The 25,986-nt window shown below is 35.7% G+C and overlaps 1 protein-coding gene across 3 annotated transcripts in view; it reads left to right on the forward strand.

Annotated features, from left to right (window-relative positions):
• Positions 1–25,986, forward strand: part of ITFG1 (integrin alpha FG-GAP repeat containing 1) — a 291,511-nt gene that overhangs the window by 148,408 nt on the left and 117,117 nt on the right. For all 3 annotated transcript variants that reach the window (XM_072827271.1, XM_072827270.1, XM_072827269.1), the window contains exon 10: positions 2,056–2,228. In XM_072827271.1, the coding sequence (XP_072683372.1) occupies positions 2,056–2,228 (173 nt within the window). The remainder of the gene's footprint in view (positions 1–2,055; positions 2,229–25,986) is intronic.

Raw genomic sequence — 25,986 nt, forward strand, 5'->3', positions numbered from 1 at the left:
CAGACACTAAAGAAAAACTTCCATATCAACAGTCTAAAAACTTCCAATCAACACTCTAAAAACATTTAACTTCTATACTCATAAATTTTATTATCTTAAGCCTTTTTAAGTTTTGAATCACTGAAAACATGAGGTCAAGTAACACCTAATCATTGTTTCATGGATATAAGTAAACATAGTAATTATAGCCTGGCTTAAGTGACAGACTACTCTAAGAATATTTTCAAATTATCCTCATCTCTCTGGAAAAATAAATGTCACAGTTCTTTGGTGACTGTTAAGGATGTCATATGAATATAAAATCTTTTTACTTTTTAGACCTTAATACATTTACATTAATAAGAATACTTTATCCTCATTAATAAACTGTCAAGCTTTTCAGAAGTTTGTGATAACATTTTGCGAAACTTCCCATCTTCTTCCAAAACAAAACCAACTATTTTTTTCAAAGTTGGGTAAATCATTTTGATAATATATAATTCTTTTTGCTTTAAGAAAGATTGAAAAATTGATCTAAGATGTAAACAAGTTTTTTTAAAACAGCTTATTTACTATAAATGTGTCCTTATTAGCTATTTTTTCTCTTTTGCCTTGGCAAATTATGCTTTCTTTGGAAAACCTAGAAAATGTTTGGGATATCCTTTGTACTAAACCCTTTTTAAGAAGCCATTTTTAATGAAATTTGACTTGGAGCCATATAAGGTGTCACCTGCTTAAAAGAAAATAAACATATATAGGCACGTTTGGCCTGCTGTCATTTCAAGACAGCTGTACCTGTTTGAACATCTCTAAAGAGTGTTCCAGTATCCATACTCTTAACTAATTATGGGCATATTTATAATTTTAATGGTATGGTTTCCACTCCTCAGATTTTTAGTTTGCATTAGGTTATTAGAGTAAAGGTTAAGGCATTAAAAAGAGGAATGGATTTCCAAAAGCTCTTCTTGAAATCAACTTACTCTCTCTGTTTTCTTCATTACAATCAATATAAAAACAAAGAATTTACTAAAAGTAGATTACAGCTATGTTGATGACAAAGTTCATCCCCCTGGACAGGCAGAACTTTTTCAGGGCCCGTGTTGTTAGGAAAGCCTCAGAACTCTTGGCTCTGAAGATGATAACTAAAGTCATCATCACGTATAAAAGGCAAAAAGCAGGGGAACAAGGAAGACTCTGTCATCTTCTTTCTTCTTAAGCTGATCCTCCTGAAAGGACATCAGTATTAGATGATATTACAGTTTGTTCTAACTTAAAATACTCATTTGCAGAGTGCCGAGGTGGCTCAGTCAGTTAAGCATCCAACTGTGGGTTTTGGCTCAGGTCATGATCTCAGGGTTGTGACGTAGAGCTTCCAGTTGGGCTCCATTTTCAGAGGGAGTCTAATTGAGATTCTCTCTTTTCCCTCTTCCCCTCCCTCTTGCTTGCTCTCTCACTCCTTGTCTAAAATAAATAAATGAATCTTTAAAAACTAGTCACTTGAAATTACATTTCCACTCAACACAGGTTTAAAATGGGGGATTCAGGGATCCCTGGGTGGCACAGCGGTTTAGCGCCTGCCTTTGGCCCAGGGCGCGATCCTGGAGACCCGGGATCGAATCCCACGTCGGGCTCCCGGTGCATGGAGCCTGCTTCTCCCTCTGCCTGTGTCTCTGCCTCTCTCTCTCTCTCTCTCTCTCTCTCTCTCTCTGTGACTATCATAAATAAATAAAAATTTAAAAAAAAAAATAAAATAAAATGGGGGATTCAGCTATAGGAAGCAACATCAATTCAAAGCTAATATTTGTGATTTTGTGAAAAACTTCAAAGGCTCTATGTGCCAGTTCAAGGAAAAATGACTAGTGATGAAATCTAAAGGGGACTTTATTTTTTCCAGAGTGTCAGTTATCTGTTAGTCAAAGTAAATTTTAATACCCTTTGTATATTGTAGAGATAAAGAAGTTTAAGTGAGATGATGCTTATCTTGAGAACTTTTAATGGATCATTTGTTTTGTAAATGGTGAAATTCTTTTTCCTAAAGTAACTATAAAATCTCCTCTTCTTCCTCTTATTCCATAGTGGATTCCAGTTCTCCAGGAGTTCAGCAACAAGGGCACACTCTGGGGCTTTGTGCCATTTGTGCATGAACAACGGCCAACTGAAATACCACTTCCAATTACTCTTCATATTGGAGACTACAACATGGATGGCTATCCAGACGCTCTTGCCATACTGAAGAATACATCTGGAAGGTATGGAAATTAAGTCAAGTGAGAAATATTTCTAAAAATATCTTTGTTTTGATACTTTGTTAACTGAATAGCAACTAAATATGGTAGAGTACCTTAAATAAGGAAATGATGAGCTTATAATTCCTATTTCTTTACACTGTACTTGAACTTCTGGTGGCCTAGAATACCTAATTCTTTCCCGATTTATTTTCTATAGAATAGAAACAAACATCTAATCTAAAATACAAAGCTCATTTTTCATTCAACAAAACTTTATTTTTAAAAGGCCAAATTTGTTTCTTTTTAATGAGTGTAATTGAATCAATTCAATATGATAAATATTAACTGAGCCTTTTTTTTCTACAATTACACATGAGCCCTACAGGCAGAATGCTTTCATTCTGGAGACAGAGATAGGCTGGAAAGCAAATAACTGCAATATGGTATATTACATTCCATAATAGAGGCAGATACAGAGGACAGAGTGCTTTCCTCCTTATTTTTGGTGGGCTTTTTCCTAGAAATACTTGAAATTTTATTTCCTTCTTGGTTTAATTTCTGTATTTGAGTATAGTTGACACACAATGTTACATTAGTTTTAGATGTACACCTAGTGATTTGACAAGTTTAGTGTAACTACCATCTGTCACCATACAACACTATTATAATACCATTGACCAGTATTACTTAATACAGTGCCTTTAATTCTGTGACTTATTCTTTCCATGAAAGGAAGCCTCATATCTCTCACTCCCTTTCACCCCTAAGGCCAAAATTTTTTAAAACAAATGACCCAGTTACATTTTGAGACAGAAAAGCGTCATGGTTAAGAGCTGAACCTAGGCTTCAATTTCAGTCCAGCCAATTACCACCTGTGTGACATTAGGCAGATTACCTAAATTCATCTGTAAGACAAGAATAACAATTGTATCTATGCCATGCAGTTGTAGGGAAGATTAAACGAGGTAAAAATAAGTGAAGCAATTAGTAAGTACCTAGCACATCCAGACTTTCAGTGAATATTGCCTTACTATTGCTTGTTTACAATTGCATTGAAAATTCAGACATAATTATTTGTCTTATTTGTACACATAAATTGTATATTTATTACATTACCAGTGATCTTTAGAGCTGCAGCTCCTTTTTTTCTCCTGAAAGTAGAGGAACCAGTAGATAAACCAATATAGTTAAATTTGTAATTAGCCTAAATCTTTGCAGATTCCATGAATATGACTCTTCCTTAATTTTAATACCTTTTTGTTTTCTTCCTATTGCAATTAATTGTATTTCTTGGCCCTTATTCTTTATCACCTCCTGCATCATATCTATCCACAACTTTCCTCTGTTCATCAATTCATTTGTTGACTCTGGAATTAGTGATAATTCAGCTTCACATTTCCTACCAGGCTTATGATGCAAAACAACTTCCCTGATTAAAAAAGAAAAAATCACATTTATTGTTTTTAACACTAAACAATAAAATCTAGAAATATGATTTTTAGAGAAAGATATATTATTAATGAGTGTTCCTAAATATTTGTAGAAAATTATAGACAGTCTGTACTTAAACTTTTCTTAGGATTTGATTTGAAATTACAATTGCTTTAAGTTATGTTTACAAAGCTTTTTGTGGACATGATCATCCTGCTTCATAATACAAAGTACATACACTCAGAACCTATGTGTGTGAAGCAATTTAATGTAAAAAAATCTCTGAACTGACTGTGATTATTATTCTTTTAAAGTACTATAATGGAATAGGGATCCCTGGGTAGCTCAGCAGTTTAGCGCCTGCATCCAGCCCAAGCCATGATCATGGAGTCCTGGGATCAAGTCCCATGTCAGGCTCCCTTGCATGAAGCCTGCTTCTCCCTGTCTGCATCTCTGCCTCTCTCTCTGTGTGTGTCTCTCATGGATAAACAAAATCTTTAAAAGAAAAAAAAAGAAAAAGAAAAGGAAAGATATAGTGGCATATAACAACAAAGAAATGTAAAATTGCTTTATTCTAGACATTAATTCTATTCAAAAGAGTAAGAAATTGCATCTCAGACTCATTCAGGTCTATGATTACTCATCCTTAGAAGACTAGCCAAACTATTTAATGTTTTGGTCATAAGGGTTTTTTGGTTTGTTTTTTTTTTTATTTTTAAACTAATGAGTTACTTTTTGTTATTGTTTTTTAAAATTTTAAGTCCCACTATAGTTGACATACAGTGTTATATTCGTTTCACTATATCACAATATAGTGATTCAGTAATTCCATACATCATCCAATGCTCATCATAGGTACCCTCCTTAACCCCCTTCACCTATTTCACCCATCCTCCCACCTGCCTCCTCTCTGATAACCATCAGTTTGTTCTCTGTAATTAAGAGTCTTTTTCTTGGCCATATTCTCTCTCTCTGTCTCTCTGTCTCTCTCCCTCATTTTCTTAGCTTATTTGTTTTGTTTCTTAAATGCCACATATGAGTGAAATTATACGGTATTTGTCTTTGTCTTATTTCACTTAGCATTATACTCTCTAGCTCCATACATAACATTGTAAATGGCAAGATTTCATTCTTTTTTATGGCTGAATAATATTCCACTGAGTATGTATTGTCATAAAGTTTTTATCAATATTTACTCTTTTAAACCATCAAATATTTAACTTACGTTCCTTTACCATTTAGCCATAATGTTGGTATCAACAGCTAATTCAGCAGGGAACAGTGTAACTACAGAAAAAATAAGGTAAGAGGCAGTCAGTCATAGACACTTGAGCTTTTATAAAAGCAACTATTTAAAACCTGGGATTTCTTTTTGGTTCTCATGGGGTAGATGAGAATTAAAAGATTTTAGTGTGTCTCATTGTTCATTAAATCACTAAATCAAAAAGAGTCCTATACTTGAAGATGTGTGTCTAGGAGAATTTAGCATAATATATTCCTTGAAACATAGAAGAAGGCAAAAAAGACATAGTGTGCATGATAATCCTCTCCTACATGAATTCATGATTGTCCAAAAAGCATTTTATAATTTTTTTATTCATGAGAGACACACAGAGAGAGAGAGAGAGAGAGGCAGAAACACAGGCAGAGAGAGAAGCAGGCTTCATGCAGGGAGCCCAACATGGGACTCGATCCTGGGTCTCCAGGATCTCACCCTGGGCTGAAGGCGGCGCTAAATTGCTGAGCCACCGGGGCTGCCCCATTTTATAATTTTTAACTGATTTCAAGATTGTTGTATTGCTGAGAATTAGTGCAAGGGTTGATGTTTCTAATTTGAAGGGTTGCTACCTAGAGAATTCTGTCTCCTTTTTTCCTGCAGGTTTTAAAAATGAGGTAGAGATTATGCATAAGAGTAAAATCCAAACATGTAATTCACAAAAAGAAATTCTGACTTGTTTTGCGTTTTTGTTTTCACGAGAGTTACGTGTTTGTTCTTTTATTTTATATTAAAAGGCCTAATTTATCCTAAGTTAACCTTTAAAATCATGATACATGAAAAATCTTTTTTTTTTTTTTTTTTGAAAAATCTATTAATGACATTCAGTAGAGGCAGCCTTTTCTAACATCAGTCATTTTCCATATATGCCACCACTGACTGAAAACCTTATTTTTTGCTTGGCTATGCCAATGCTACTCAGTTGCCTTTAGTTTACTGTCATATTATATGGATAGTCATGTCTTAATTCTCTGAATTTTCATTTTATTGAGAAAAAAAGGAAAACTAAAATGACATTGTTGTCCTCTCTCTAGAGACAGAGGTGCAGTTGGGCACCATTTTTGCAACTTCCTCTACCTTGCTAATGTACTTACCTGGCCCTATATACAAAAATCTGGGTTATGTATGTCCCACCCTGAAACACTCCACAGCCGTAACTTGCTAGAGTGCCAGGCATGCCCCATCCTAGTAAACCCAACTGGTGGTCTTCCAGACTTGTAGGTATGCCCTAGCCTGACTTACCCCTGGGGGTAAGGCCATCCCACCAAAGTTGACAAGCAGTTGCCTCAGTCTACACTTTCACAGAGTCCCACCAAAGCCAGGGGATTTGTATATTTCAAATAAGTGATAACCCTTGAATACCTGGCTTTGGTGACCAGAGAGACTTACTTTCTGGGACTCATGGGACTAAAACAATGGGAGAGACAGTTTGTGTCAGACTACCACCCCTAAGGCACTGCACAGACAGCAGACTGAAACACACTACTAGTCTTCCTATGGTTGCTTCTTCAAGACTAGAAGTAACCAGTTCTCCTAATACATAGAAACAAACACAGAGATTCCAGCAAATGAGGAAACAGAGGAATATATTCCAAATAGAAAAACAAGATAAAATCCCAGGGGAAAAAAAAAAGAAAAAACTTAATAAAATGAAATAAGTAATTTACCTGATACAGAATTCAAGATAATGGATACAAAGATTTTCACCAATCTTGGGAGAAGGATGGATGAAAACAAAGAGAGAGAAAATATGAGAAAATACCAAACAAATCAAAGAACTGAAGAATACAATACTAAACTGAAAAATACACTAGAGGATTTCAACAGCAGAGTAGATGGAGCAAAAGAAAGGATCAGTGACCTGAAAGACAGGGGCAGTGGCACTCATCCATACAGACCAGCATAAAGGGGTGGGAGAAATGGGGTAGTAAAGAGAGATAGCATAAGGACCTATGTAACACCATCAAGTGTGCTAACATTTGCATTAAAAGGTCTCAGAAGGAAAAAAGAAAGAGAGGGAGGCCTGGGTGGCTCAGCAATTGAGCGTCTGCCTTTGGCTTAGGTTGTGATCATGGGGTCCTGGGATCAAGTACCACATTGGGCTTTGGCAGGGAGCTTGCTTCTCCCTCTTCCTATGTCTCTACCTCTCTCTGTTTCTCATGAATAAATAAATAAAATCTTAAAAAAAAAAAAAGAAAGAAAGAAAGAAAAAGAGAGGAGGTGGCAGAAAACTTATTTGAAGAAATAATGGCTGGAAACTTCCCTAACATGGGGAGAGAAAACAGACTTCCAGATGCAAAAAGCCTGAAGAGTTCCAAATAGGATGATCACCAAAAAAATCTACTCCAAGAAACATTACAATTAAAATGGCAGAAGAGAAAATCTTAAAAGCAGCAAGAGAAAAACATCATTACATACAGGGGAACCTCCATAAGACTATGAGCAGATTTTTCAGCAGAAACTTTCCAGGCCAGAGAGAATGACATGATATATTCCAAGTGCCGAAGTTAGAAAGCCTGAGTGGCCCAGTGGTTGAGCATCTGCTTTCAGCTCAGGGTGTGATCCCAAACGTCCTGGGATTGAGTCTCATATCAGGCTTTTGTAGGGAGCCTGCTTCTCCCTCTGCCTATGTGTCTGCCTCTCGTTCTGTGTCCCTCATGAATAAATAAAATCTTTAAAAAAAACGTGTTGGGACACCTAGGTGGCTCAGCAGTTGAGAGTCTTCTTTGGCTCAGCACCTGATACCGGATTCCTGGGATCAAGTCCCACATCGAGCTCCTTGCATGGAGCCTGTGTCCCCTCCCTCTGCCTGTGTCTCTGCCTCATTTTTTGTGTCTCTCATGAATAAATAGATAAAATATTTTAATAATTCATTAATTTTTTTTAAATGTTGAGGGCAAAAAATTTCCAAGCAAGGATACTCTATCTGGCAAAGTTATACTTCAAGTAGAAGGAATAAAGATTTTACCAGACAAGCAAAAACTAAAAGAGTTAACCACCATTAAATTGGCCTTATCAGAAATGTTAAAGGGACTTCTTTAAGCTGAAAAAAAGAGGGCACTGATTAATAATAAGAAAACATGAAAGAAAAGATCTCACTGAAAAGACATAGTAAAGGTAGTGGACTAATCAGTTTTAAAACTAACATGAAGGTAAGACAAAAGTAGTAAAAATAATTACAATAATCAATTAAGGGATATACAAAAACATGTAAAATGTGACACCAAAAACAGAGCATATATTTCAGAATTCAAACTTGCTGTCAACTGAAAATAGAGTGGTATATATACAAGCTAATATATGTCAGCCACATGTTAAACAAAAAGCAAAACCTTGAGTACATACACAAGATAATGAGAAAGGAATCTAAACATATTACTGTAGTCATCAAAACACAATAGGAGAAAGCAAGAGAAGAAGAAAAGTACAGAGTACAAAAGAGCTGTAAAACAACAAAATGGCAGTAAGTACATATCTACCTATAATTGCTTTAAACATAAATGCAGTAAATTCTCCAATCAAAAGACACAGAATGGCTGAATGGATTTAAAAATACCCCTTCATATATGATATATGAGACTCACCTCAGATGTAAGGATACACATGGATTGAAAGTAAAGGGAAGGCAAAAGATGTTTCCTGCAAATGGAAACCAATAAAACCAGAGGCAGCTACACATATAGCAAACAAAATAGGCTTCAAAGCAAAGACTGTGAGAAAGGACAGTATGGGCATGACAAGATGAGTGAGTCAATCCAAGAAGAAGATGCACCATTTGTAGACATTTATGCACCCAACATAGGAGCTACTAAATATATAAAGTAAATACTAATAGTCCTAAAGGTAGAAACCAGCAGCAATACAATTATAGCAGGGGACTTTAATATCCCAGTAACATCAGTGCATAGAGCAGCCAGACAGAAAATCAATATGGAAATATCAGCTTTAAGATATTCTTCTAAAAGAGAAGTTTGTAGTTAGGGAAGACTACTTCAAAAACAAAACAAGGGCAGCCTGGGTGGCTCAGCGGTTTAACGCCGCCTTCGGTCCAGGGCCTGATCCTGGAGACCCGGGATCGAGTCCCACATCCGGCTCCCTGCATGGAGCCTGCTTCTCCCTCTGCCTGTGTCTCTGCCCCTCTCTCTCTCTCTCTCTCTCTCTCAATCTCTGTGTTTCTCATGAATAAATAAATAAAATATTTTTTAAAAAAACAAGGAAAAATCTCAATTCAGTAATCTAACTTTATACCTAAAGGAACTAGAAAAAGAAGAATAAACAAATTCCAAGGTTAGTTTGAGGAAGGAAATAGTAAAAAATAGAGTAGAAGTAAATATAACAAACTAAAAAGATAATAGAAAGGATTGATGAAATTGAGAGCTCGTTCTTTGAAAAGAGAAACAAAATTGATAAATCTCACCTAGATTCACTGAGAGAGAGAGGAGAGGTCTCAAGTATTTCTTTATCCATAGGAATAGCCCTCTTCGTGTTTCTAATGTTATTTGCCTTCTTTATTTCATTAAACAGACCTGATAAAGTCTTGTCTATTTTATTTTTTTTAATAGCCTTGTCTATTTTATTACTTTATTCATGTCTATGTTTTTATTATTGGTATAGTTATCCAAAGAATCACTTTTATTTTCAATAAGATGAAATTTTTCCATAAATATTTTGTTTTTATATTTAATTTGTTTTGCTTTCTTTAGGTTTATTTTTCTTTTTTGCTTTTTAAAGCTTATTTCAAAAAAATTTTTTTTAAATTGAATATTTTTAATAGATTTTTACCCTCATTTCCTAATAAGTATTTTTAAAACTAAATATTTCCTGTGTATTTGATTTTAGACTACATATTTTGATAATTGGTACTTTTATTGTTCTTTTATTTAATTGTAAGTTTCTATTAATCTAAGCGTTATTTTATTTTATTTATTTTTTATTATTCAAATTAACTCATATTTTATTATTCAGAAATCTTTTGATGTGTTGATTCTAAAGAAACTTCATTGATGAAAGGAGCCTGCCCTTTCTCTCACTAGAGTTGATGATACCCGGGATCCAACTGACTGTTTCCTCCAATTCAGTAGAGTAGAGGATGGAAATAAAATAATGTGGTTATAAATGGTTATAAGTATGCATGGTTTGTGCATGTTTCACACAGAATTAAGGACAGGTAACACATCTCTGTATTACCAGACATTGAAAACAATCAGGTCCCCATCCCTAGGGGACCTTGTTAGCTTTATGCAGCCATGCTGAGTAAGTGAGATAGAGATGAAAGGGGAGAAAAAAGCACAATTAGGTGCTGCTAAAATGAGGAGAAGCTAATTTCAGAATTCCAATAAGTGTGCATATGTGACTTCTGAATTCTATTCTTTTGTCTTTGGAATACTGATCTCAAACATATTAGATATAGTTAATCTTTTACAGGCTCGTTCAAGAGACTATCTATGACTTTATAAAGTTGAGTTCTGCATCCTGTCTGTATTTTAAATAAGGGCATACAAAGATATTTTCAAGCAGGGTGATGGACATGGTCCTGGACAAAATTCAGGAAATTATTTATTTATTTGTTTGTTTATTTATTCATTCATTCATTCATTCATGAGAGACACAGAGCAGAGACATAGGCATTGAGGTTTGAATCTATATTTTTATTGTTTATTCTTAAAAGTGTTGCAATGCAAACATAAATTTGTCTTAAGTGATACTTTCTGTAACTTTCCGAGATTTTTCTGGTAGTTGGATAGCCCAGTGAATGATTATTTGAAATATCATTCATGTTAATTGCATTACTAAAGTCTTCTATATGTCCTTACATATTTTATGTCCTTTTAAAAGTATGTTAATCCTTCACTAGGAATACATACAATTGTCAATTATTAGGTGTGTAAGGCTTTATGACTATTCTGTCCTCTTCACTTCTTTTATTAATCATTAAAAATCCTGTTTTTCCATTTAATTGTTTTTACTTTGAATTCTTTTTTGTAATATCAAATTTCTATGCTATTTTTCCTTAGCATTTACCAGGCATGTATCTCTAGCCCTTAAAAGTATAACTAGATAAGTTTTGATAACATGTAAAACTAGTACTCCATCCAAGATATAAAACTTGCATCACCCCAGAAAATTCTCTCATGCTTCCCTTCTGGTTAATCCCAGCCTCATAAGTAACCAGTGTTTTGATTTTTAAAAATGTAGGTTGGCTTTCCCCATTCTTGAGCCCCAGAATACTGTAGAGAGTAATTAAAGAAAATCTAAGAAAAAGTGGAGAGAGAAAATATTTGTGCATCAGAATACTCAGTATTGCTACAAAGTCAGTTCTTTCCACCTTGATCTATAGATTGAATGCAGTTCCAATCAAATTCCCATATAGTATTTTGTAGAAATGTATATGCTCATTCTAATAGTTGTGTGGAAAAAAAAAAGATTAGTTGGATTTGAAAATTAAAACTAAAAGCTAGATTAAACAAAATTATCTTTTTTATGATTTATTTATTTATTTTAAAGACTGAGTGTGAGGGTAAGGGGAGGCACAGAGGGAGAGGGAGAGAGTCTCAAGCAGACTGTGTGCTGAGCATAAAGCTTAATCTCACAACCTGAGCCAAAACAAAGAGTTGGACACTTTGCTAACTATGCCACCTAGGCGCCCCTAGCCAAAATTATCTTGAAGGCAACAACAAAGATGGAAGACTCCTACAACTTTAAGACTTGCTGTGAAACTGCAGTATTCAAGACCTTGTGTATTTACATAAGGATGCTGATAGAGATCAGTGCAACAGAACAGAGAGTCCAGAAATAGTGCTATACACATTATGATCAACTTATTTTTTTTTTTTTTACATAGATGCCTAGGCAGTTCATTGAGGAACATATATGAATGGCCAATAAGTATATGAAAAGGTGTTCAACATCACTGGTAATTAGGGAAATAAAATTAAAGCCATCATGATATATTTTTCACACTAGTTAGAGTAGTTGCCATTAAAACTACTGGTAATACCAAATTTTGGAAGAATATAGAACTAAAACACTCATATTTTTTAATTTATTTTTGTTTCAAGTTTTTATTTAAATTCTAGGTAGTTAATAAATAGTATAATATTGGTTCCGGGTGTAGAATTTAGTGGTTCATCACTTACATACAACACCCAGTGCTCATCACAAGTGTCCTCCTTAATACCCATCACCCATCTGTCCCATTCCTCACCCAGCTCCCCTCCATCAACCCCTCATTTTGTTCTCTGTAGTTAAGACTCTCTTATAGTTTGCCTCCCTCTCTTTTTTCTTCCCCCTTCCCTTATATTCAGGTGCTTTTGTTTCTTAAATTCTGCATATGAGTGAAATCATATGGGATTTATATTTCTCTGACTTGTTCGTTTAACATTGTACTACTAGGTATTTACCCAAAGGATACAAAGCTACTGATTCGAAGGGACACATGCACCCCAGTGTTTATAGCAGCATATCAACAATAGCCAAATTATGGAAAGAACCCAAATGCCCATTGACTGATTAATGGATAAAGAAGATCTGATATGTAAACCATATATATACCAATGGAGTATTACTCAGCCTTCAAAAAGAATGAAATATTGCTATTTGCAATGACATGGTTAGAGCTAGAGTGTATTATGCTAAGAATTTAATCCATTTAAAGCAATATAATTTAGTAGTTAAAAATCCAGATTCAAATTCTGGCTCTACAATTTTTTAGCTGTGTGATCATAGCAACTACCAACCTGTGTCTTAGTTTTAATATCTGTTACTGAGAATAATAATGGTATCTACCTAAGATTATTCTGAGGATCAAATGAATTAATATATGTAAAGGACTTAAACACTGCATGGCACAATGTAAGTTCTATGTGTATCTGCTATTGTTTTAATTATTTAATAATATGTGGTCACATATGTTTTGATTTATTCCTGCCATTTTATGTTTTGTATTCATTATGGTTTTTTTCTTGTTTTTTTCCCCTTCTTTTCTCTCTTCTGTTGGATCATTCAAATATTTCTTCTGTAGTTCCTAGCACAGTTTGTACATTATAAATTTTATTTCTGTTTTAGTGGTTACACTTAAATGTTTAGTATGTATATTTAAATTTTATTCTTAAATGAACTACTAGAGGGGCACCTATTTTCATTTTGAAAAAACACTTGGGGAAACTAGATGTGATCACATTCATATGGTTGGCTCCCTCCTCAGTACCTTTCATCCAGATAAAAATACATAATGGAGTGATTTGAGAGGGCAGTTCTGAGCTTGTCAAATGCTATAATCTGATAATAAAATCTAGCTGATTCTGGTCAGCCAATAAAATGAGACCTATTAATATTTGAACTGGGATCTTTCCTACATTTGGAAAGGAGCATTTATGCTAGGATCTGATGATACAGAACTGAGCAAGACATACACATATCCTTATTCTCATGATGTTTCAATCTGGCTAACTGCACAATTCTTTTCAAAAGTTGAGTACTGGGGCCCCTGGGTATCTCAGTCAGTTAAACATCTGCCTGTGGATCAAGTTATGTTCCCAGGGTCCTAAAATCAAGCCCTAGGCTCACTGCCCAGCAGGGAGTCTGCTACTCTCTCTCTCTCTCTCTCTCTCTCTCTCTCCCTCTAATAAACAAAATCTTAAAAAAAAAAAAAAAAAGTTAAGTGCTGTGATTGAATAGGGCAAGAAATAATGAAAATGTACCACAGGGCCATTTCTTCTATTCTAGAAGGATTCAATGTGAAGACTTTTAGAAGGATTCAATGTGATGTCAATAGCTGTTGTTATGTATATATGACACTGTATAAGATAGAAGTTAGGTTGAGACATTAACCCTATCCATGAGTTGTAACAGAAGTTAATGCTTACTTTTCATCTTAACAATGAACTGTGAATCTTATACAAATGGCCAAAAACACTTGAAAAGATGCTAAACATCATCTGTCGTTAATAAAATATAAATCAAAACCATAATGAAATACTACTTCACACCCACTAGCACAGCTAAAATCAAAACTTGGTAACAAAGGTGGCAAGGATGTGGGTAAATTGAGACTCTGATACAGTACTGGTGGAAATGTAAAATGATGCAGCTGATTTGGAAAACACTAGCAATTCCTCAAAACGCGAGCATTTTGAGGAATTAGGAATTACCATGGAATCCAGCGGGCCTAATCCTAGATATGTATGCAACAGAATTGAAAGCATGCTTATGCAAAATGTGCATGTGAATATTCAGAAGTTATTCACAAGAATGAAAAGTAGAAATAACCCAAATGTCCATCACCAGATGAATGGATGAATATACAGTGAAATACTACACTTTCAAAAATAGGAAAGAAGTACTGATACATACTACTGTGTGGGTGAATCTTAAAAACATGCTAAGTTATGTTTCAATTTATTTAAAATTTCTAGAATAGACAAATCTGTGATACAGAAAAAAGATTAGTAGCTATCAGGAGATGGGGGCAGAGAGGAATTGAGGCTGAATGCTAATAGGGTGGGGTTTCTTTTTTGGGGTAATGGTTATATTCTGGAATTAGATAGTGGTGATAATTGTACACCAGACTGACTATACTTAAAACCACTTAATTATATATTTAAATGGCGAATTTTATATATGTGAGTTACATCCGTGGATTATGCCATTCATATAAATTTTTTTCAAAGATGTGTGTCAAAAAATACATATTTCTCTTGTTCGCTAAGGAACAAGGAGAATAATTCTAATTAGAGTGGCCATGGAGAAAGTGGGCATAGTTTATCTGCCCCCTTATGAAATGATCTGACAAGTGGTTAAAGAATATAATAAAATAGGTATTGGGATTTTATTTGTTTGAAGAAAAAGTTATTTTTTTAAAGATTTTATTTTTTTATTTTTTTTATTTATTTTTTTTATTTATTTATGATAGTCACAGAGAGAGAGAGAGAGGCAGAGACATAGGCAGAGGGAGAAGCAGGCTCCATGCACCGGGAGCCTGACGTGAGATACGATCCCGGGTCTCCAGGATCGCGCCCTGGGCCAAAGGCAGGCGCCAAACCGCTGCGCCACCCAGGGATCCCCTAAAGATTTTATTTATATGAGAAGAATGAGCAGGGGAGAGGGTGGGGGAGAAACAAACTCCCCACTGAGCAGGGAGTCTGAAAAGGAGCTCAATCCCAGAACCCTGGGATCATGACCTGAGCCAAAGGCAAATGTTTAACCAACTGAGCCACCCAGGCACCCCAAGAAGAAATAATTATTATGAAAATGTTTATCATTTGTTTAGATGATGGCTACATTGTACATTGCAGCTGAAAAAGATATCAGAGAAATTAAAATTTTGTTACTTCTATCAGCATTGAAACATTGTGTGAGAAAAGAATAATGTTTTCTAAAGCTACTATGTAATAACACAGTGTCTGTTTAAATAAGTTGCATATTCTGTGACTAGAAAAATGTATATTTTATAGGTACTCTGTTTTTTGCTAGGATTTTAGGATACTTCTATAATACATCATTTTTTATAAATGTATAATTGTTTCCTACCCTTATTAATACACATACTGTAAAATTCACCCTTTTAAAGTATAGTTTAATGGCTTTAGATAAACCACAGAGTGTGAATCCATCACCACAGTCAACTTGAGAGCATTTTTATTTCCCCACAGAGAAACCCCAGTGCCTCTAAGCCATTACCACTCCCCAAGCCCCAATCCAAGGGAACAGCAGGCAACCACAAATGTACGTTCTGTCTCTATTGGTTTGCCTGTTCTGGGCATTTGACATAAATGGATTTATACAATATATGCTTCTTTCTGGCTTCTTTCACTTGCCATAGTTTTCTCAAGGTTTACCCATGTTGTAGCATGTATCAGTACTTCTTTCTTTTTATCGCCAAATAATTTTCCACAGCATAGAGATATACCACATTTTATTTATCCAAGCTTCAAGTGCTGGCTGACACAATATTGTAGAAGGATACCAAGAATGACATTGTATTATGTATTAGTGTAATACCACAAATAAAGTATCTTATAAAAACACATTTATTCTGTTACAGTTCTGAAGGTCAGAAATCTAAAATCAGGGCACCTGGGTGGCTCAGTCAGTTAAGCAGCTGCCTTCATCTCAGGTCATGATCCCAGGGTCCTGGGGTGTAGCCCTACATCGAATGGATCCTGCTTCTTTGTCTCTCTCTCCGTCAAATAAATAAATAAAATCTTAAAAATAAAAAAGGAAAAGAAATCTAAAATCAGAGTATTAGCAATGCTAGTTCTGTCTGGAGGCTCTAGGGAAAAATCTGATCCTTAACCTTCTCCAAATTCTCAAGGTTGCCAACATTCCTTGGGTCATGGCTCCTTCCTCTGTTGTCTGAGCCAACAGAGTAGTATCTTTGTATTAGTCAGGGTTCTCCAGACAAATGGAACCAATAGGGTATATATAGATATATAGATGATGAGACAGAGATTAATTGTAAATAATTGGCTCACATGATAATGGAAGCTAACAAGTACTAAGACTGGCAGTTAAACAAGCTCAAGACCCAGGAGCCTTACATAGTTTTTCAGGCCTAGTTTGAAGGCCTGAGTACTAGGAAGGTCAGTGTAAGTTCCAGTTCAAATTCCAGCGTGCTCAACTCTTGAAGTGCTCAGTTCAAGCCCCACATTGGGTTTAGAGATACTTCAAAATAAAATCTTAAAAAAAAAAATTTTTTTTTTGCATGCTCAAGAACCAAGAAGAGCCAATGTTTCGGTCCATATCCAAAAGCCAGAAAAGACCACTGTCTTAGGAGGAGTTCCCTCTTTCTCAGCCTTTCTTATTCGGGTTCTTCAAATGTTAGGATAAGACCCACATACATTAGAGAGGGCAATCTACTTTATGCATTCTACCGAAATGAATGTTAATCTCAGCTAGAAAGATTCTCACTGACACACCCAGAATAATCTTTAACCAAATATCTGGGCACACCTTCTCCTAGTCATGTTGATATCTAAAATTTTAACTATCACGAGCTTCTTTCCTTTCTAACCTATACTTCTATTTACATATCTTCTCCCCCACATTCCCACCCTCCTTCTTCCCTTTTATAAGGAATGTTATTGTCTTTGAGGTGGCCATTAATCTTTCTTGGACAAGCTCATCACTATTTTTGGCTTCTAAGATGGCTGAAGAAACAAGTCACACCCCTAATCTCTTCAGAGAGCCTGATTTGTGACTAAAAAGGGCTCTTTTGCTCCTTCCAGAGACTAACAATATATTGTTCTGTCGCGGTCACTTTATTTTTTTGTTTTGTTGTTGTTGTTGTTATTCAGACACCTTTTTGACATTCTCTCCAGAGTATCTTTTCCTAACAGTAAATCTTAATTTATGTGTCTTTTGTAACCTGCCTAGACTGAAAGTTTCCCGAATCATCAAGTTCTGGGATTTAACAGTTCTTCCCTCACTTTATCTCTTTCCTCTCACAGTTTACTATTAAGCACTAATACCAGGTTTTACCTTCAAAATTTTTCTTCAGAATCTTCTCAGTTAAATGTCCACATACATCAGTTGCTATTCTGCTTTTCATGTAATAGTAGGACACAACTCAGCTAAGCTTCCCTCCATTTTCTAATAATATGCTCCTTACTTCTTTCTGAGCCCTTATCAACAGAGCTTGTAATGTCCACATTCCTACCAACAGTCTGTTCATGAAGATTTAGGTATTTTCAACAAAGATACAGATTTTCTTTATTATATTCCTCACATCATTCTCAGCCTTCACCATCAGTCTTTAAAATCCATATTTTTACAAATAGCAGACTGTTCAAGGCAAAGTAGGCCTTTTTTATCATGTTCCAGCCTCTACAAGTTACCAATTTTAAAGCCACTTTCACATTTTTTAAAATTATTTTACTTATTTATTTGAGAGAGAACACAAGCAGGATGAGGGGCAGAGAGAAGCAGACTCCCTGCTGAGTGGGGAGCCTGACACAGGGCTCCATCCTGGGACTCCAGTATCAGAACCTGAGCCAAAGGCAAACACTCAACCTACTGAGCCACCCAGGTGCCCCACTTTTCACATTTTTAGATATTTGTTACAGTACCACCCTACTTCTGGTATCAAAATATGTATTAGTCTCTTATTGCTACTAATTGATTGGCAAATTACCACAAACTTAGTAGCCTAAACCCAAATTTATTCTACACCAATTCTGGAGGTCAGAATTTCTGTATGAGTCTTTTAAAGCTAAAACCCGCTGTTAAAAGAGCTGGTGTCTTCTGGATTCTCAAGGGGAATTCAACCTTTGCATGCACTTCAGCTTCTAGAAACTATTCTCATTCTATCAAGGCCCACATTACCAGTTCTACTGCTCCCATATCATACCACCTCCCACATCATACCACCTTCTTCCTCTCTGCTTCTGATCTCACATGGCCTTCTAGCTCTAACTCAGATCTCTTCCCTCCCTCTTATGAGGATCCTTGTGATTACATTGGGCCCACCCAGATAAGACAGAATAATTTTCACACCTCAAGATCCTTGATCCCTTCTGAAAGTTTTGTTGTTGTTGTTGTTGTTGTTGTTGTTTTGTTTTTTTTTTTTTCTGTATAAGCTGACAAATTTAGAAATCCTGGGGATTACAATGTGGGCATTTTTGGGTGGCCAGAATTCTGTCTGCCACAAGTTGTATATTGGGGGATCCCTGGGTGGCGCAGCGGTTTGGCGCCTGCCTTTGACCCAGGGCGCGATCCTGGAGACCCGGGATCGAATCCCACATCGGGCTCCCGGTGCATGGAGCCTGCTTCTCCCTCTGCCTGTGTCTCTGCCTCTCTCTCTCTCACTGTGTGCCTATCATAAATAAATTAAAAAAAAAAAAAAACAAGTTGTATATTGGTAATTTTTCTCATATTTGTTAATTTTACTGAGCATTGATGATGTGTCCTAAGTGCTCTGATAAGAGATTTAAATATGATATTTCATTTAATCTTCACTACTATCCTGGTAAGCTACTCATTATTACCCCATTTTATAGATGAGCAAACTGAGATTACCATAAAATGAACTGAACACAAATGACAGCATATATGAGATGGTGGATAGTATTTAAAATACTAGATTTTGGGGGCAGCCCAGGTGGCTCAGCGGTTTAGCGCCACCTTCGACCTAGGGTGTGATCCTAGAGACCCGGGATTGAGTCCCACGTCAGGCTCCCTGCATGGAGCCTGCTTCTCCCTCTGCCTGTGTCTCTGCCTCTCTCTCTCTCTCTGTGTGTCTCTCATGAATAAATAAATAAAATCTTTAAAAAAAAATACTAGATTTTGGGTTGCCTGAGTGGCACACTCAGTTGAGCATCAGACTCTTGGTTTTGGTTCAGGTCATGATCTGGAGGTCGTGAGATTGAGATCTCACCTTGAGCTCCATGTTCAGTGCGGGGTCTTCTTGAGACTCCCTCCAACCCTCCCCCACCATGCTCTCACTCTGTCTTTATAATAAATTTTAAAAATATTTTTAAAAATAATAAAGTAAAATAAAATACTAAATTTTTAAAACCAAGTGGAATAGCCAAAACAATCTTGAAAAATAAGAACAAAGTTGGAGGTCTAAGACTTCTGATTTCAAAACGTAGAAACCATAGTAATCAGAACAATGTGATACTGTGGCATAATGACAGACAACAGGGTAGAATAGAAAGTCTAGAAATAAACCTTCACATATATGGTCAAACCATTTTTAACAAAGATGCCAAGATCACTCAAGGGAAAGGACCAGGTTTTTTTTAATACATACTGTTGGGAAAACAGTAACCACATGCAAAGAAAGAAAGAAATTGGCCCCTTACCTTGTACTGTATTCAAAAGCTAACTCAAAATTAATCAAAACCTAAAGATAAGAGCTAAAACTGTAAACTAGATGAAAATATAGGAGAAAATCTTCACCACTTTCAATTTGGCAATAACTTCTTGGATATGACACCAAAAGCACAGGCAACAAAAGTAAAAACAGACTAATGGAACTACATCAAAATTGCAGACTTTTGTATGTTGAAGGACACTATCAACAGAGTAAAAAGGCAGCCCATAAGATATGAAAAAATATTTATAACTCACAAATCAAATAACAGGTTAGCATCTGTAATATAAAAAGACCTCCCAACATATCATCAACACAATAACAAAAACATAAAACAGACAAAGGACTTGGATAAACATTTCTCCAAGGAAAATATACAGATGGCCAATAAGCACATGCAAAGATAAAGCACATGAATACTAGGGAACTGTGAATCAAAACCATTATAAGATACGACTTCACATGAGTTAGGGTGACTATTATTTTACAAGAACAGGACAAATTTTGTTGAGGTGGAGAAATTGGAACACTTGTACATTTCTGGTGAGAATGTAAATTGCTGCAGCTACTATGGAAAACAATATGGTGGTTCCTCAGAAAATTAAAGATAGAATTACCATATGATCCAGCAATTCTTCTGGGTATATATCCAAAAGAACTGGACTCCAATAAATATTTGTATGCCACATTCACAGCAGCACTATGCACAATAGCCAAGGAGAAAGAAATCCATGTGATTGTCAACAAATGAATAGATAACAAATGTGGTGGACAAAATGGAATATCATCAGACTTAAAAAGGAAGGAAATTCTGACACATGTTACAATATGCATGAGCCCTGAAGACATTATGCTAAGTGAAACACCAGTCACAAAAGGACAAATACCGGAGTAGTCAGATTCATAGAAACAGAAAGTAGAATGGTGATTACCAGGAGCTGGAGGAAGAAGGGAATGAGGGAACAATGCTTAATGAGCAGAGAGGATTTCAGTTTTTGAAGATTAAAAAAGTGCTGGAGTTGGTTAGTGGTGATGATTGCACAAGACTATGGACGTACATAATGCAACTGAACTGTATACATTAAAACTGTTAAAATGATAAATTATGTATATTTTCCTCAACATAAAGAATATTAAGGGAGTTTGTCTACGTCTGCAAAAATAGAGGCATTATATATGTTATCTAAGAGAGAGGGGGAAAAAAAACAACTCAGTATTTCCTTACCATAATAACCTCGAAAACACCTAAAACATACTTTTAATCAACTAAACTGATATATATGTTTTCTTTCTCTTCTGTTTTAACTTTGTGTTATTTTGGTTTGTGAAGGTATCTTTTCTCTTATGCAGATTATACTTGTTTGTGTTTTCATTCACCTAGAAAACAAATAGTGCTGCGCATTTTTTTCAGGTCTTAGAGCAAGAACAAGAAAAGACAAAGCCCTTGTTTATCAGTCAGTTTTACATTCTAGTGGTTGGGGCTGAGACCAGGATGTTTACTTTTAACTCATACTTGTCAAATAAGGAATTGCCAAATGCCAAAGTAATAATGTTTGAGATTAAGCTAAAATTATGAGGATATAGTCATAGTCACATAAGAACGACTGCATTGTAAAACTTGATTAAAAATTTACACATTAAACAAATTTTGTTGAGGATGTACCATGTTCCTGGCTCTCTTCTATACTTGGAAAATAATAACATGGAATGAATAAAGTCCCTAATTTCCTAAGATTGACCTTATAATTGGAAGAACAGTTTGCAAACAAATATATGTAAATATAAAATGTTTAAAAAAATGCCAAGAAAAACAAAATTAAGCAAGGTAATATGTGACAGAGTGGGAGTAGGCAGCAAAGAGATGGTAGATAATTTTGGGCTAGAAATCAGGTGAAGTCTTTTTGTAGAAGTAACTTTTTAGGAGAAACCTGAATTTAATGAGCAAGAAGTCATGGGACTATCTAGTTAAAGAACATTCTAAGCAGAGGAAAAAGGTCCCGAAATATGTTAGAATATTCCAGGAAAATGAGTGTGGCTAGAGTGAGTGATCCAGAAAATAGTTGGAAATGAGGCTAGAGAAGTAGAAAGGGGCCACATGATTTACAGCTTTATGGGCAATAGTCAGACTTTGGATTTTACTTGAAGTATCATAGAACATAGATGTGAACAGATGCAGGATTTAATTTTTTTTTTAAGATTTATTTATTTATTCATTCAGAGAGAGCGAGAGAGAGGCAGAGACACAGGCAGAGGGAGAAGCAGGCTCCATGCAGGAAGCCCGATGTGGGACTCGATCCCGGGTCTCCAGGATCACACCCTGGGCTGCAGGCGGCGCTAAACCGCTGCGCCACCAGGGCTGCCCAAGGATTTAAATTTTTAAAATTATTTCTAATTATTCTTGCTGCTGCTTGGAGAATGGGTTTGGGTAGAGACTGAGCAAGATTTGACTAAGGGAGGCCAATTAGGAGGCTACTGCACAGCTGTAGGCAAGAGATAATAGTGACTTAAGTTGATAACAGGGAAGGTGTGAGAAAGTGATATGTTTTGCTAATATATTTGAAGGAAGAATCAACACTTTTCTTATGAATTGGATATGAAGTCTAAGAGAATGTGAGGAGTGAAAGATGAATCCATAGTTTTTGCCCTGACTAGCTGGGTGGATAGATGGGGGTGCTATTTCCTGAGATGGGGAGCACTAAGGGAGAAGCACTTTGAGCACTAGAGAAAGGATTATGTAGATCTGTTTTGGATATATTTTGGTTGAGATACTCATTAGCCACCCCAGAAGAGTTATATAGAACAGTAGATATATAAACACGAAGTTCAGGGAAGATAATATAAGGCTGAATTTAAAAAAAAAAAAAAAAAAAAAGAGGGGCATTATCAGCCTATATATAATATTTAAAATTTAAGATTGAATGAGATAGAGAATTGGTATTGATAGAGAAGTAGTCTCATAACTAAGCTATGGGGCCCTCTGACATTTACAAGTTAGGAACAAGAAATAACTAGCAAATGAGACTGAGGAGGTCTGGCCAGTGAGGAAAATCATCATAGTCTGATTTCCAGAAGAAAGAGTTTCAAAGAGTAGGAAGTAATCAGCTGTGTTAAATGTTGCTGAGTCTGGATAAACTGAAAGTATGAGAATTCACCATTAGATTTAGCAATGAAAAGCTCTTGGTAACTTAAACAAAATTGTTTTCAAAGGATTGAAGTCCAGTGGAGTAGATTCAAAAGTAAATGGGAGCTTCCAGTTTCAGAGAAGAATAATCAAAATGCACTTTATCTCTTCTGATTATTACTAAAAATACATAAAAGAATTATAATAAGACTCTGAAAAGTGAGGTGGGGGAGGTAGACTGGCTAGGATCCTCCAGGACTACAGGAGCAACCCAGTAATGAGTCCCCTAGTTTTGGGTGTTGTATTATTTTTGTATTTAGTTGAGGGTTTTGTTTGTTGCTTCTCATATATCCTGACCTGCTTACTAGAGTAGCTTGCAGCTCAGAAATGCCAGTGGGCAAAGACACAACGAAAAGGCCCAAGAAAAGATTCTCAAGTCAAAGGATTGGGGAAATGGAGAAGTATTGTACAATAGAAATCCTTTTGGCAAACCTGCTGTTATTTCTCACAGTTTGGGAGGCTAGAAGTCCAAGATCAATGTGCCATCAAAATTGGCTTCTAGTGATACCTTTCTTCATTGCTTATAGACAGCCATTTGCTCACTGTGTTCTCACATGGCCTTTCTTCTGTCTCTGATATCTCTTCCTCTTTTTATAAAGAAACCAGTCTTCTATCAGATTAGCACCCCACTCATTTAACCCTAATTATCCTAAAGGCCCTATCTTCAAATACAGTCACATTGGAGGTTAGGGGGTTCAACCTATGAATTTTGAGGGGACATGATTCAGCACATGGCGCCTACTCTACACCAAATGAATACCAGACAGACTCCACTACCTCTTCATGGGGTTCCATGAAGACAGAGTGGAGCCTTGTGGAATATAGCACTGTGCATTTACAGGCAAAAGCAGCATTCTTCCCCTTCTCACCTGGTTAAGAGACTGAGGAAAAACCCTATTGACCATTGAGCATAATGGTCAATTGACCATCTACCCTGTCTCTCACTGTGGTTTGCAGACTATGGGAATGGGACACTCTTGACCATCCCACCCTAATGTAACCAAATATTAGCAAAGAGCCCATGCTCTACCACCTACCGACAAGACTGTGCGGAGAAGATTAAGGAGAGGAGGGAGCTGAAGAAGGAGATGCTTAAACCTGTTTGAAATCCTAGGTATGCCCCTAGGTGGCCTATGCCACTTGGGGACTTCAGCTTGAAGTCCCCAAAAGTGAATTGGGAGATGCATTCTGATTGACTCCTCTAAAATAGAAGAGTCTAGACAACTAGAGTCTTAGAAAATGTCAAAGATACAATCCACAGTTAGTCATACAAAGAACAAGGAAAATCAGAAACTCAAATGAGAAAAGACAATTGGCAGGTGCCAGCAACAAGATAACACAGATATTGGAATTGTCCAAAAAGTTTAAACCACTACCATAAAAATGCTCCAACAGCAATTTCACCCTAGTGAAATAAACAGAAAAATGCCCTCCAAAATAAAGTATACCAAAATGGAAATTTTAAAACTGAAAATTACAATAACTAAAATTTAAAACTCACAGAATGTCTCAGAAGCAAAATAGAGATCACAAAAGAGAGACTCATTGAACTTTATCTTAGATTAATAGAAATTATCCAGCCTCATATTAGAGAATATATAGATGGAGGACAAAATGAACAGAACTTAGGATTTTGTGATACAGTAGTAAAAAATCTAGCATTCATTTCTCTGGAAACCCAACAAGTTAAGCAATGCAGGGCTGAAAAACATGTGAAGAAATAATGGAAAAAAACATCCCAAATTTAGTGTAAGATGAAAACCTACAGAATAAAGAATGCCAAAGAGATTTTTTTTTTTTTTTTTTTTTTTTAGCAAACAGATTCAGAAGAAATCCAGGGGTGGGCTGAGTCAGTTAACACTCCAACACAGTCTCGGCTCAGGTCATGATCTCAGGGTGTGATATTGAGCCCATGTCCAGTGCAGAGCCTCTTAAGATTCTTTCTCTCACTCTCCTGCTGCCCCTGCCCTCCGTCTCTGAAAGAGAAGGAAGAGAATGAGAAGAGGGAGAAGAAATCCACAAATCATAATCAAATTTATGAAAACAAAGATGAAAAAAGTCTTTAAAGTAATCAAAAAAAAGGAAGCATTGCCTTTAAGAGAACATTGATCCAAATGACTACATATTTCTATCAGGGACCATGGAGACCAGTAGCACTGACACAACATTTTTCAAGGGCTGAAAAAGAATTATAAGCCCTGAATAATTATGAGCCTAGCAAAATTATCAAAAATGAAAATTAAATTTATATCCTCAATAAAAGATATATTCTCAACGGAAGAAAGCCTGAAAGTTTGTAGTCAGAAAACTTGCTATAATAATATTAAAAGGAGGGCACCTGAGTGGCTCAGTGATTGAGCATCTGCCTTTGACTCAGGTTGTGATCCTGGGGTCCTAGGATCAAGCCCCACATCAGGCTCCCTGCAAGAACCCACTTCTCGCTCTACCAATAAATAAACAAAATCTTTAAAAATAATAATAAAAGTAATATTGAAAGGAAACCCAGAATATCAATAATGAGGAAAGAAAGGGTAACTATCTGGGTAAACATAATAGATTATTATTTTCCTTTGAATTATTTAAACTATGTTTGATGGTTGAATGCAAATAATGTATCATTTTCCTGATATGTATCATATCCCTTTCCTGAAAGGGCTCTCAGTGTGTTGTATATGAATGTGATCACTAGTGCAACCAGCAAAGGAAAAACAAAACAAAAAACTATAGGTACATATACTCAAAAACAATAAATAAAATGTAATATTTTTAAAATATTCAAATAACCAAATGGGAGGCAAAAAGAGGATAAGAATGAAAAACAGAAATTAATAATATAGCCAATACTTACATTAAAGGTAAATGGTTGAAACATACTAATTAAAAGACAGAGACTGACAGAATAGATAAAAAATTATGAGCAAATAATATACTGTCTGTAAGAAATGCACTTCAAATATAAAGATATGGGAAAAGACTACCATGCCAACAATAATTAAATGAAAACTCAAGTAGCTATTTTAGTATCAGTAAAGTAGACTTCAGACCAAAAGAATTTAGCAGGGACAGAATATTACATGAT

This window comes from Canis lupus, chromosome 5 (genome assembly GCF_048164855.1).
Source record: "Canis lupus baileyi chromosome 5, mCanLup2.hap1, whole genome shotgun sequence".
Lineage (NCBI taxonomy): Eukaryota > Metazoa > Chordata > Mammalia > Carnivora > Canidae > Canis > Canis lupus.